General features: G+C 51.3%; 1 protein-coding gene across 1 annotated transcript; it reads right to left on the bottom strand.

Moving 5' to 3' along the window:
• Positions 1 to 258: 258 nt before the first annotated feature.
• LOC128729089 (homeobox protein slou) lies at positions 259 to 13,955 on the bottom strand. The gene is made up of 5 exons (XM_053822741.1): positions 12,597 to 13,955; positions 11,208 to 11,646; positions 864 to 1,020; positions 649 to 772; positions 259 to 477 (listed from the first exon to the last, which is right to left on the bottom strand). Exons 1-5 carry the CDS (start codon positions 13,947 to 13,949, stop codon positions 259 to 261), a joined length of 2,292 nt encoding a protein of 763 aa, XP_053678716.1. The 5' UTR covers positions 13,950 to 13,955.
• Between the last annotated feature and the right edge of the window lie 59 nt (positions 13,956 to 14,014).

The following is a 14,014-nucleotide window of genomic DNA, read 5'->3' as shown; positions in this document are numbered from 1 at the left end:
CCTTACGGTATCTTCGCCCTTTTCTCTTACACTCTCTTATTACGCCTTAATGCTTACGAACTAGAGATTTTGATTTTTGTGTGTTTGAGTGTGTTTTGGATTTTTTATTCCGACAGCGCTTCCCGATCTGCGCGCTCCTGGGCGCCCGATCTGCGTTTACCCCACGGGATCGAGGAATTGCACTCCCGGCCCGGCCGAGGTCCTCACCCGTGACGTCACCACCGGCCAGCTGCACAACCGGGGCGCCAGGCTGGACGATTACGAGTGCGAGTGACCCAGATGGTGACCGCCGAGTGGGTGGAAGTAGGGTCCGTACGGTGGGTACGGCATGGCGTGCGGGTACAGCAGGCTGCTGGCGTAGGATCCTGGTCCAAAGGAACCGCCGCTGTTCGGAGGTGGTACCGTTGGGCTGTTGACGTCCATGCCTGGGTTTTGTTTTTTCCACTTCGTCCGGCGATTTTGGAACCAAATCTTAACCTAGTGAAAAGGACGAGCAAGTTGTGCGTATGTGTTGGTGGAGCGTTACTTCATGCGAACTTTGAGACCCGAAGGCTCGTGAAGACGAAATGTCATCTAACGTCAGCCACACTGACAGCTAGTATCTCGTGGAACTGTCAGTAGAGCTGGCCGCGTTTAGACCTCACATACCTGGGTTTCGGTGAGGCTCAAACTAAGGGCTAGATTGAGCCGCTCGCAGACGGACAGGTAGCGCGTGGTTTTGAACTTGTTCTCCAGCGACACCAGCTGCTCGTACGTGAAGGCCGTCCTAGCACTGTCAAAATAGGGCACAGGTTAGAGATCAGGTTAAAGAGAAGCGTGAAAAGAATTCAACAAAAATAAATCCCATTGTATATGTCACCTACCGTCTCGGTTTGGAGCTGTTGCCCTGCGACTTGCCATCTCCACTCCGATTGTTCGTGCCATCCTTCTTGGAGTCGGTTTCGCTGGCGTGATCCTCCATATCACTGCCCATCGTGTCATCGCCCATGTCATCCTGATCGATATCGTTCACATCCTTGGCTATCAGAGGAGAAGATCCGGGAAGAATGGAAACAGAGCGTTATGAAGCCGCGAAACGTAACACAACTCATTAATTAGATCCACTCCGGCTGATGCAACAGAGAAGTGGATCGTAAACACCTCGTAAAACAAGCCACCGAACAGGCTGCCCCAAGGAACATGTTAATGTTTGCGCCTTTTTTCTTTTTATTCTTCCGCTATCAAACTTTCGCGCCTTCACGACACTTCTTTCCAGTGAAAGTAACGGTGTAGCTAATTCTGTGCCGGAAAGTCGCCCGCTCGTAGCGAGATTATAATTTATGGCAATTATTTTACGATTCGCCATCGCAGCGTGGCGAACATCGCGCAACACCAAAAGGCTTCCGGCTGGGAAGCAGCACCATCAACCGATGCCGGAACCCATCAACCACCCGTCACCGAGGTTTTCATCGCGCAGGGTCGGTACGGAAACAATTTATTATCTCAACAAACATATCAATTTCCTGCCGAACGCCAAGCGCTCCAGGGCGGTTCGTGCCGGCTTGCAACCCGTTGCTAGCACAACATCTTCGCTCAGCCATGCAGCGAACCCCTTCTTACGCAACGGGTTCATTAAATTCATCTCCGTGCGAGAAATGAGCTGATGACAAATATAGCATGAGCGAGAAAAACAATACCGACGGGGTGAGCAGGACCTGCGCTGCATATAAGAAGGGCCGCCAAAGTTTGCTCCAAACACCGCCGATAATATGCGGCACGGGCTTTGGCGGCTTCTGTCACGGGAAGCGAGCGCTAAATGGCAATTAAAACAGCGCTGAGGGCGAAGATTGCAAGAAAGATGTTGACGCCTCGGGTTCGAACCAGCTGCGATCGTTGGGACCTGCGGGTGTCTGAGGTTTACGAGGCAGGAAGTGGAGATTTTTGGGAAAGTTTTGAGCTGGCTTTACATGTGATTAAACGCTCGCTTCTAATTTGAGGTGTCGATAACTGATAACGCCATCGAAGGTAAGCATCCGTTGCAGAGTAGACAGAGTACTCCTCTGTTTGGAGAGGGGTTCTTACTGACAGGGTGTTTGCGTGATAATTTCCCGATGTTTTTTGGCGATCCAGGGCATCATTTTATTCAGACTAAGTTACTAAAGATACCAAAGATGCATCGCCAAATTGCAACCCTTTTCGAGAAGTACCGTCCTTTTGAGTTAGACCTCAATTTTGGGTAAAGTCCGTGTACTTCAATAGAATATGATCCTGATTCAGAGGGTCACTTAGGATCTAAGTTACATTTATCTTCATATTCGAGAGGTATAATCGCTCGGATGCCTGAAATTGTCACCCCGATCTAACGATTGACAGTCATGCCCACAATACAGCCCTCCGACGGCGAAACGCCATTCTTCAAGCCCTTTTTGGTTCGCATATATCGAGGGAGTATTCCCAAAAAAAAGGACGCTGCTCTCACACGTTAGACTAAAAAGAAACGAGAATCCGATGCTTGGCTGAAGAAGTAATTAATTTCACCCCCTTCCAGCAAAGAGCCCTCGACACAAACAAACCCGAGCCACACATACACGTATAGGCGGAAGAAGCGGAAAGCGAAATACTAATCAGAGCGAATTCACGCAACCAGCACCGGGTGAGCCGGGTACGCAAAAGTAAATTCCACCGAACCGTTAAATCGGAAATCAATTTGCATAAAATCTCTGCTCGCTCCCGGAGCAACCGCACCGGCCAACCCTTGGTACTTCCTCCCCTTTTCGGGCCCCTTTTCAGGCTCACCCTTATTTGGTGCGACGTATGGTGGTGGGAAGACATTACCGAAACAAAAAGGGGAAAAAAAAACGCCAGAACCTAAACGGCATGACGGTTTGCGAGTCGGCTCGAAATAGGGACACAAGAAGCACAAGGACATCGAGCGAGGCTCGGGATGACAACCCGTCAGGACGAAGTGTCACAATCGGTGGCAGGAAACGATCAATTACGGTGACCCCCGGGGTGGCTTCCGGTGAGGGTGATTTTTAGTAATATTTGGTCCAATTAATTCCCGAACATCGCGTCGCACACTGTGATGTCGTCAAGGGCGACACCTTGGCCGATGGGTACTATCTCCGGTAAAAGCGCAACCCGGCCTGCTAAGGACCAATTATCGCGTGCGAACGGACTGCGGTGGCGCAAGGACACGCAGCTAACGAACTGGCTGCGAGGAACGGCGAATGAGAGAGTAGAAAAAAAAGACATGAAGGAAAAACCCCCAACACGTAGGACATCCCTTGCGGGACAATCCTCCCGGAAGATAAATGGCCAACCGAGGCCTGCCCGAGTCGGTCAAATCACGGCTTGTTAGAAGTCCTCCAGCGAGCGCTCAACATCTCTCGTCTCCCACAGGACGACAACTTGCTGGCTAGCGCGCAGCGTTTAGTAGCGATCCGCACCTCAATCAATTACCGGCACACATACGCAGGGTTTATTGGAATCGAATTGGAATTAATTTTACTACCGCACGAAGCCGACGGTGACGCCCGGCGTGCCCTCGGGGATAGGGGGAATTGATTTTCCTCGATTTGGGATTTTCCCCAAATTCGGGCTCGCTCAGGTGGTGGCCCCTGTTTCGGCCGATTTGTCCTTGTTCAATGTGTGTGTGTGTGTGTGTGTGGGTGTGTGTGACCGAAGGATGTCCACTCCCTCCCGGCAAGCTGGCCAGCTTGACCGACGACTCTTATTATCGTTGTCAAACTGGTCGCCGAGGGTTCGAAACCGAGGGTAATTGAATAGCAGTTGCCATCAATTAGTTCAAGATTACCAGCCAAAACCGGCGTGTCGTCGCTTGGGTACTTTTTTTTGTCCACCGTTGGCAGCTTCCGCGGGGAATTGTCGCGATGCTTAGCTGTAACGCAACCCCTGCGTAACGTGCTCGATAAACACGGCTAGCCTGGCCTGGTTGTAGCCGACGACCAGGGGCGATTCGGGTCTTTAATTGCATTTCAATTCGCCCGTTTTATCGCAACGGCTTATACCGAATGTGGCCGGGTTGATCGATGGCCCGCAAGGACGCACTGGCCGTGGTTTTTTTTTCTTCTCTCCATCCGACAGGTCCTTTTGGGTGAGGCTGAAATTAGCAGTACGTTAACATCGGAGACAATCGCCACTCGGGCGCGTACGCTCCCTTTCGACAAAAACAAACACCTTCCGCAAACAAACGCGCAAACGAAATCGATACCACGGCGAATCGCCAAGCGCACCTGTCAAGCTGAAGCTGTCAAGTGGGACGCACGTGGATGGGTGGATTCGCGAAACGCGCTACCTAATGTCACAGGTAGAAGTGCTCATTAGTAGTGGCCGCGTGAACGCACACAGCACAAGCTTCGATGATGCACTGACAGTTCGCCATTACGATCGAGTGAGGTGGCCGCGAGTGACGACCGTCACTGTCAGCGAGTAGGGTGATAGTGGCCACTTCACTGCCCACCCCAAACCGCACATAATCTACACTTTAATTGAGCTGCCGCTGTCACAGATTGTACACCTTCCGTCGGGTTTCTAAGCGCCGTTCGAGATGGGTTTTTGAGAGCGTTCCGGCACTGTCATACACATACACGCTAAGGTTGGAAATGAAGGGCACAATTTTGCGGTTGGTAACTTTTTCACAGCTCCTCACCTCCCCTCCCTCTGGTCTCGCTTGACAGGACTCGGCGTAATGGTGTACGTTTTTGTCGGCGAGGCAATCCAAAATGTCCGCCCACCGCACGCGTGGTAGTGCGCTCCGTGTTCTCTCGCGCTTCAGGGCCGGTGTGTGTGCGCACACGTACACTAATTATTCACTCTCTCAATCAACCCCCCCCTCCCCTCCCCCGCTCGATGGTCACGCCAGCAGGCAGGTAATTATGAAATTTCGATTAATTAGCGCACTCTACTAAACCGTCATAAAATTACCAGCAGTTTGTGGCGGCGCTGGGGAGGAAAATTAAGCGAACGCGTTTCTCCCCAACATGGACGGGGATGATCCGGGACGGTTACGGTTTGCTCACCGATGCGAGGGCAAAAGGGACGACGGTGGAAGGTGGGCCCACATTATTATGACTGTTGCGAAAAGGGGCCCGGCCCAGCCGGCGGCAATGAAACTGAAGCTGCTCGTACCGATAGGACGTGGAACGCTTCTGCCGCAACGATAACTGACGCTCGATGGCGTCGCTGATAAGTGGACCGATTGTTGGGGTTGTGAAGTTTGTAAGCGCTTTCGGGGGGTTTTTGTTTGCCCACGCGGTTGTGAGGGGGAACCAACAAAATGGTGGACGTCATAAACCGTCGGGACTTGAGAGGGCTGTTTTTTGTTTCTTCATTTTGCTGGAGTAATCGATAGCCGGCGTGGGCCAGTCGGGGACGGTGAAAACCCCGTCGGCAAGCTGGCAGAACGCGTCGTGTTGGTCGAAGGTTTCATGGAATCGATCGCCCCACAAAATGTCCGCCATTTGCTTTGGAGCTCGAGCTTGAGGAGGTAGTGACGTTTGGCGTAAGAAGATGAAGTTCCGACCTAATCTAGCGTCGCAGTATGCAATGGAGCAAGCATGTTCTGAGAAATAGGTAGAGTAAGTGCTAGGTATGTCGTCAGTACCCCAAGGGAAGGTTTGGATCATCCATTTGATTGGATGGTTACAGTTGCGAGCGTTAAATTCACGGCCAGGTATACGAATTTAGTTTAGAGTGCGACCCGTCAACAACACCAAGCACTCTATCTAATTTTCAAATACTCTCAAATACCCCGCTCTGGGTAGATGGGGCGAAATACGGCAAATCAGATATTACAACATGCTGTTGCGTTCCAACCTGTGCTTGCCATAACAACACCTGCCTGCTAGATGGCTATTGATTCCATGCAGGTCGTCCAGCGTGGCTTCCAAAACGTCCACGTCCACATCCCGGAACCCGAGAACCAACACCGTCGGATGGTCCATAACTGTAAATAATTAAATAAGCCCTGCACCGGGTGCCAGGAAACGCTTCCTGCTCGAGGTTTTGTGGCCGGCAGCTGCGGATGCGCGGGATTGCGTGATAAGAAATGCAGGACTTAATCTGCCGCTCCATCTGCTCCATCCAAGCGAGCTTCCAGAACGGAGGATTTGTCCGTTTCACCCCGGTTGTCGCCTGTACTTGCACTAAATCCTTTAATTATGGTCACACTCACCCAGTCGCCGGCCAGCCGTAACCTAATCTGAGGCAGGCGAACATCGAAAGGGGCAGTTTTCCGGCGCGGGTTCCCAAATGGAGATTGGAAATCGGTACGATATCATCAATTATGGACCCGAACCCGATACCCAGGTGCTGGATCCGCTGGGCCTGCGGTTTCCACGGGGACGTCCACGTTGCTGGATCGACGTCCGTAATGGTCTTTCCGAGCTGGTCCTGCGACACGGCACACCATCGACGCAGCGCATGTAAATGAAGCTTAAATGCTTTGTTGAGCGCACTCCCGGGGTACTCGCGGGGAACTTTCGGGGTTTAATATTTATTCGCAATCCACCGGACAAATGGCGCATGGTTCCTGAGGCCACTTCGGGATGGCACCCAAGATCCGGGATTATCTGAGCACATTGTCGACCGGCGGCTCCCAGGAGGGCGATAGTAAATCGTCTATCCGCACGGCTGACGTTCCATTTCCGAGCACGACACCATTACCTCCGTAGTGAACGTAGTCCCGGTGGGCTCCGGCAGATGTCGCACGTCGATGGCCTCATTAATTGATACCTCTCGTATCGCGTACGACGAGCCTGCAATGCGACCGACATGATAGAACCACTGCAGACTTCGCAGGTAATCGCCAGGACTAGTCGGGACCTGCCGGTGTTTGCCGGGGCTTGCCGGGAGTCTATTGATTTGCGAGAGACCCGGTTTGGATCACGCCCTGCGGTGGGTCACTGCGTCGATTCAATTTCGCTGGAACACCGTCCTAGTGCACTCAGGATCCCCGGTTCGCCGGTGGTAAGTGGTGAAATAATTAACGACGACGTGACAATGGTCCATTAAAATGCTGCGAGCTTCCTTCGCGTTGTCTGCGCACTAATCCCGTGCAAATCGGCCAGATTTGGTGGATCCTGCCGCCCGGTTAACTACACTAATGCGAGTAATCCGTTTCGGAGGGTTTTCCAGGCGGTTTTTTTCCCCCTCCCACAGCTAACCCCTTTCACTTGCGGGGCCGGTGTCCTTGCGCCGTTAACAACACTTTGCGGTGGCGTAAAGCCTGCTGCCTTTGCTCGACAGCGAGAATGGAAATTAAAATTCCAATCCCGTGCCGCGCGCGGGCACGCATCCTCTCCGTTTTCCTGCTTGCCGGTGTCGGTTTGTGGTCGGCCACCATTGGAGCGGAAACTCGTTATCCTTGCGCGGGCCAACGCGGGGGTTTCGGACGAACCCCTCTCTCAAGCGTGCGCTGCTCGAGAGCCGCCACTCAGCCGTGTAATTAAATTAATGACACCGTGAACCGTCAACCGGGCGTTGGAGCCTGGAAAGAGGCCAGGGAATTGTCCAACAGGCTCCAAGCCACCCGGCTAAAACCCCTTTTTCGCCGTTCCGGTCGGTTTGGCAACCCGTGCAAAGCCACCCGCAGGCCTGATGAAAGAAGGGTTCGAGAGTTGCTGGCCTCCGAAAAGGGGCTCGCGTGGGTATCAAAGTTTTCACAAAGGGGTAGCAGCCATCAACACGCAGCAGGATTTACGCACTCCGGTGGCAACACACGGGAAAAAGGGGTTTTGTGTTCGCGCGTGCCGAGGCTTCCTTGTGTGTCCTTGTGGGAGGTGTCAATCTGAGTGGGCTTAGACCTGGATCTATCCCTAAGGCATGCGCAGAACCCTCGAGGCTACCGTGGGGATGATATTCTCGCAAGTTCTTCAATATCCCTGTGGACCAAATCGAGGACGCGCTCTGTGTGGAATCACGCCTCCACATCAATGACCTTACACCCAGATAGGGTTCTACTATGGCTCTTGACACGACGACCACCGACGTGTGGTTAGTTTGGTGTAAAAGTTTTAAACGAACCACCACTCGAGAGCCAACGCACGTTCCACACCTAATGAAGCCGTGTCTGCTGCTCCGCTCAAGAGGAGAAGGTCCAGCCCACGTGGAAGAGACGCGCGAGGTTTACGCCTGAGCGAACAGCGGACATTACAGTACCTCGCGTGTGTGCGTGGGCGAAATGCGAGCTCCGCGATTGGTGGCGAGTGTCGCTGTGCTTGTGTGTGGGTGGCGCGATTTTAATAGGGGACAATTATAATTAAAACCGGCACTAATTAGCCCACTAAATATTGATCAATATTTTATTTATAAACAGTTTGCTCGCCGCGGAACCGGTGGTGGGTTTTTGAGGTCGCTCGCCTCAACGAACTTCTGCACTTCTATCGCGCTGGTAAGCGTTCAGCTTTCGCTTAATGTAGCGTTTTGTCGCACACAGACACACACACGCACACACCGTTCTGGCTGGATTTGGACTGCCAGTTGCACAACACCAATCAGACGTATTAGTCTCCATCTGTACTGCTTTTCGTCCTGGATGGTTCGACTTTGGCAGGCCGCACATTACCGATCTAGCCACCGGAACCGGATGCTGGTGGAACGGTAATTATAATTGGCCGCGATTTGCGCTAATCGATTGCGTTCTGTATGGCTCAGTGAACATCGTCGGGTATCGCGAGACGTGAATCTGACTGTGGGTGAATGGTAGACCTGCTAACCAACGCAATCAATTTACGTTTTCGAAAATTGTACGGACTTGTAGTTACTGAAACACTTCTTCGGATATACTGGAAGCTGGAATGCTTTATGAAGAGCACCTGTCAAATTAAGATCAGAAATTGCAGATGTCACGAATACTCAAGCATACGCTAGTGACTTCTGACCTGATGTTTTGAGGTAAAATTATCAGAAAAACTCCAATAATATGTGATTATTGCTCAGATTGTATAAGATATGCGTTTTCGTTTACAGATTTGATTTGTTTATGTTTACTTTGAAGACTTTGATACAATGATGTGTATGTTCTTTTGCACCCTGATATCTGGGTCCTTATTAGTCTAGCTGCCCAAGTCTAAAGCCCCAGATGCATCGAGGATTTAGAATGCAATTAGTTTATAGCGCATGACCTCTCAGGCACCTGGTTAAGCCTTGCGAAGAAGGCATCCCCAAAAAACAAGCGATAGAAGCTGACGAACATAAATGGGACGCTTATCGCGCAAGGACCGTGCGTGCAAAACCCCATCCAACGGTCCATCCCCAGCATTCGAGGATCAAATTGCAGCCCGATGTCGTTGCCGTCGCACTCAAAATGGTAAAAGCATGCAAAAACGATGGTGAAAAAAAAAAGAGCAAAACGAGTACAAAACAAAAGGACACCAAAGAAAGCAATCCCACCCAGCGAATCTTGCAGCATCGCAAATAAGGTTCGCAAATTGGAAATTGGCGATAGTGGCGGCGTGATCCGTTTTTCGATTTGCGAACGAAAACAATCGACATGGCATGGCCGTGACGTTCAGATGGCTGACATTGCATTCTCCCACCAGGTGGCCGCTTAATCGAGCATCGCCACAATCGGTTGGATGGCCTAGGAGACTCGTGCTCCTCTTCCATTCGCCAGGAAGATGCACGGAAAAACGCACCACAGAAAACGAGGTTGCACCGCGTGTGCAACACCCGATAGCGCTCGAATGTAGGCAAACAACAATGCAGCCACTATTTGTTTAAGTGCGATCTGGCTTCCGGTTGTGCGGCGAAAGGTTAGTCCGCGTGTCCGGTTCGTCCTGGCACGTCCTCGCAGGGTATCACTCAGCTGCAGCAGGACAGATACCGTGCGATTGGGCCGAGTGCTGTCTTGTTCGTGTTTTACTTTTGCTTCACTCCGGTATCTATCTGCATCCGCTTTGGAACACCGATCGAACTGGCGGGTTTGGGCTAAGCCGGGACCCCTGCACACGCGGATGTCGTGGCCGTATGTCCTGCATGCACGCATTGCAGCTTGCAGCGAGAAGATTTTGTGCAAGGCTGCCTGGGTGGGCTTGCGTTTTTTTTCCTGGTTTTTGGGAACGCTGGCCCTCGCTTCTGGCGGGAAGATTGTCCTGCCGAGCTGCATCCTGTCGAAAAACCGGCGGATGCACCGGCGTGCGCGCGTGAAATCTATTTGTGGAAGTCGTGTAATGCGCGGCTCAGGAAACCGTCCGGGGTTTTGCAGCAGGTCCCAATCGGTCGAGAGACGATACGACGCTAAGCCCCTTTTGGCAGCGGTTGGCTGGCTTATTGGGGACTTTTGCGGGGAAAAGGTTGTTTGTTGGGTGTGGCTCTTTTATTTTTCGTTGACCGACAAAGGTCACGGGCTGCTGCAGCGGTTCGTACAACAATCGTAATCGAAAGCTCGGAAAACGGCCGGCTTGGCTTCTATAAGCCAGTAGTTGGCTTCATTCGAGGTGAGACAGGTATCGGGAATCGCTACAACGGCGGCAAACGGTGACACGGCTTACGAATGTCGCGATAGATCGATACATCGTATCAGTCAACGATTAAGAACTCGCACGGACGTCTCTATCGGGCAATGTTCTTGTCCTCATCATTTGGAAATAGATTTGCAAGCGAACGGTTTTGGGAGAAAGATAGACACAGATTTCATTTTCAATCTCTCGCACAAAGCACAGAAACAGTTCAATTTTACCTAGTCAGATTAAACATCGAACGAGAGCGTGTTAGCACGTTCATGTGGTATACTAACGGTGTCTGACATTGTGGAATAATCATTTGCATGCAGGTAAATGAGCGTGTTCTACACCTGTTATTAATTTTCACACCATAATTGACAATTGAATGATTCGTAAACAAATGGTTTTCGCGAATGATAGTCAACTATTTTGTCATAGCTAAAAAGGGGTTTGTTTTGACGTTACGCGCGTAACGTAGTCGATGTATACTACTTAGCTGTATTGTTGACAGATGACAATTAATACGCACTCTTGCCTTTCGACTTTTCACCAAAACACACATATTAGCCGTGATATTGTTGAACATTTTTAAGGGATAAAAAGACGTTTTGTTTCGTTTCGTTTCGAATCATTCACTGAACGAGCGAACTGACAACTTGAACGGATATCGACATCGATTACATCGCGAGTCCTTTTTCACGAACGTACAAAAAAAAACTTAACCTAAATCCCTTCATCTGAACTCCCCGCACAAGTACTCACCAGAACGCGAATCGCTGTGATCGTCGTCCAGCTTGTCCTCTCGCTCCAGGCTGGCTTGGCTCCAGAACTTGCCGTTGCTGATGGTGTTGTTATTGTTGTTATTGCCGCCACTGACGTTGTTGTTGTTGTTGGTCGCGCAATTGTTGTTATTGGTGCCGTAGTTGGCTCCGGCGTTGTTAGCGGCCCCGAGGGCAGCCGCCATTTTGGCGGCGGCTCCACCACCGACCCCACCACCCAGCTTGCCACCAAAGATGGCGCCGGCGGAGGCAACACCTGACGTAAGGATGCCGTGCTTGCCGTTGAACTTGTTCGGGTCGAGAATGTTCTCCACGGAGAAGGCGAGCCGTTTCGAGGCCGCTTCCTTGTCAGTGTCGCGGATTGCGTGCGATTTTGCGTCGGTACCGTTGTCCATCGAGCGCGTCAGGTCCACGGGGCAGCCCTGTGGGGTTTTTGGAGGTGTGTTGGAGTGACGTTAGTTGGGAAGTCTTGAGGAATTGCAAGGATATTGTGAGTCCTAGTTGCTCGTCACGGTCTTAGACAGACGTTAAGATATACATTTTCAAGTAAAAGATTTAAGTAAGTTTTTGAGAACTATCCAGTAAATCTTGTACGGTATAAAGAGAAACTAAGGTAGCTAACGTGAGGAATTCTACAAAGAAAAGAATGATACTAAATCCCTGTTCTGTGGGTACATTCTGCTCTAGATTCTTTACAATAAAATCTTTATTGATGAGATGAGTATATTTTTCATAAAGATTTTTCTTATTTCATTCAAACCAACGAGTCTTCCTTACACTATTTCTACAATTGCAATTTAGTAGTAAGCGTGATTTTGAAATAGCTACCAAAATGCTCTACATACTATGTGGAGTAATATACATTATTTTTCCACAGATTTATATTTCCACGTTTGGGTAGTAGGATCAAATCCTATTTTTAGAAAATACATTTTAAGTACTTTCTTATGGGTTTGAAATGACATGTTAGCGAATAGTCAACACTGTTCCAATTAGTTCTTTAGAATGAATATCTTGATATAGCGCATTCGTTAAACATTTCTATGATTTATTTCTCCCAAATTTCGTACTAAAATTTGGCAGATTATCTCTTGTGATGACGTCAATTTCCAGTCGTTATATAAGTATGTCTATCAAGAATTCATATAGTAATTTGAGGAATTTTGACATTTCACTTTCATTCGATCTGTTAAAAGACTGCTACCGACAGTGTTTTGAAAGAGCAAAATATGTGGATCTGTGTGATCTATAGTCTCAATGTCAAAAAAGCTGTCAAGTTCTCGATCCAGATCACTGATCGGACGCAAACTCCAGTACTCTGGACCTCATGGAGGTTTTGTGAGCAACATCCAGCCTTATCTCAACCACTTACCGATATGCCATCCTGCGAGCACTCCTCATTGCCATCGACGATGAGTTCCTCGCTCGTGTCACTCCTAGCGTACCCAGCGTGATGTTGACCACCGTCCTGCAGCTGTATCCTGAAGCTAATGTCAGACAGCTCCTTAGCGGCTGCAGCGGCAGCAAAGGCGGCCGTGTTGTTGATTGCGGTGCGCGCAATCTTGAACCGCTCAATCTCAAGATCAGTCGGTGACGCACTCCCCGCCGGATATTTGATAGCGAACGGATGACCCGGATGTAGACCCGGCGGCTGAACTGGCGGCTGCGAGGATTCGTGCGGCGGCTGCGATTGTGCTGTCGGCGGCTGCTGCTGCTGCTGGTGTTGGTGTTGAGGTTGCGGCTGAACCGGGGAGGAACCGGAAGCAACGGCAGCTGCTGCAGCTGCTGCTGCAGCCGCTGCAGCCGCCGCTGCCGCCGCCACGGCTGCCTGATGATGGCGTTGATGGTGGCTGTGTTGATGGGGATGTGCCTGATGTGCTGGTGCCGTCGCAGACGCGTGCGGAAAGCACGAGGACGGCTGAAGAGGTGCGACACCAGCCGCCACGGGGGTATGGTGTGGTGGGTGGGCCGGATGCACTGGGTGCAGGACGGCAGGGTGTAGAGGTGGCAGTACGGAACCGGACGGTATCACAGACACCACTGAGCCGCCTATGGACGGGTGAGTACCTGGCGGAAAATGGCCACCGGCGGCTAATACCAGCTGTTCAGCCGCTGATTGTGCTGCACCACCACCATGATGATGGTGGTGATGGAGTGGATGGTGACGTACTGCCAACGCGTGTCCATCTGCCAGGTGCTTCAACCTCTCGATGGAGAACTTCACCGAGCGTTCTTGAGCTTGCTGTTGCTGAAGCTCAGCCACCGTTGGAGAGTAGTCGGAGAGTTTCGCTTCCACCTGATCGGTGAAGCGATCCGGCTCGGTGGGATCATGCTCACCATCGAGTGCTTCGCTACTACTGCTATTACTGTTGCTGCTTGCACTACGGTTGTTCGCGCGCAGGTCCAGGAAGGTGCCACATTTGTTAGCCGCCTCCTGCAGCTGAGCCGACGGTGTTAGTGAGAGGCGTCGCTCTTCGCTGAAGCGCGACGGAAACAGCCCACCTTCTGCCTCTGATTCCGGGCTGGTGGTTAGGGTGGCCACATTCGAAGGGTGGGGTGTCCCACCACCACCACCACCACCACCACCACCGACTCCCTTCACCAGGACTGTCTTGGGTGGGTTCGGTGGCACCGGTTCGGTTGAGGCTGGCGGCGAGTTGGGTTGCGACAACGAAGGGCTTTCCGGTTGCCCGCAATCAGACATTGGCGATTGCATCATGACCATAGTTCACACCCTGGCCAGGACTTTCACACACACACACACACGCGCGCCCACACACACACACACGA

This window comes from Anopheles nili, chromosome X (genome assembly GCF_943737925.1).
Source record: "Anopheles nili chromosome X, idAnoNiliSN_F5_01, whole genome shotgun sequence".
NCBI classification, from domain to species: Eukaryota; Metazoa; Arthropoda; class Insecta; order Diptera; family Culicidae; genus Anopheles; species Anopheles nili.
The sequence above is the reverse complement of the archived record's forward strand: the minus strand, read 5'-3'. Positions and strand labels throughout refer to the sequence as shown.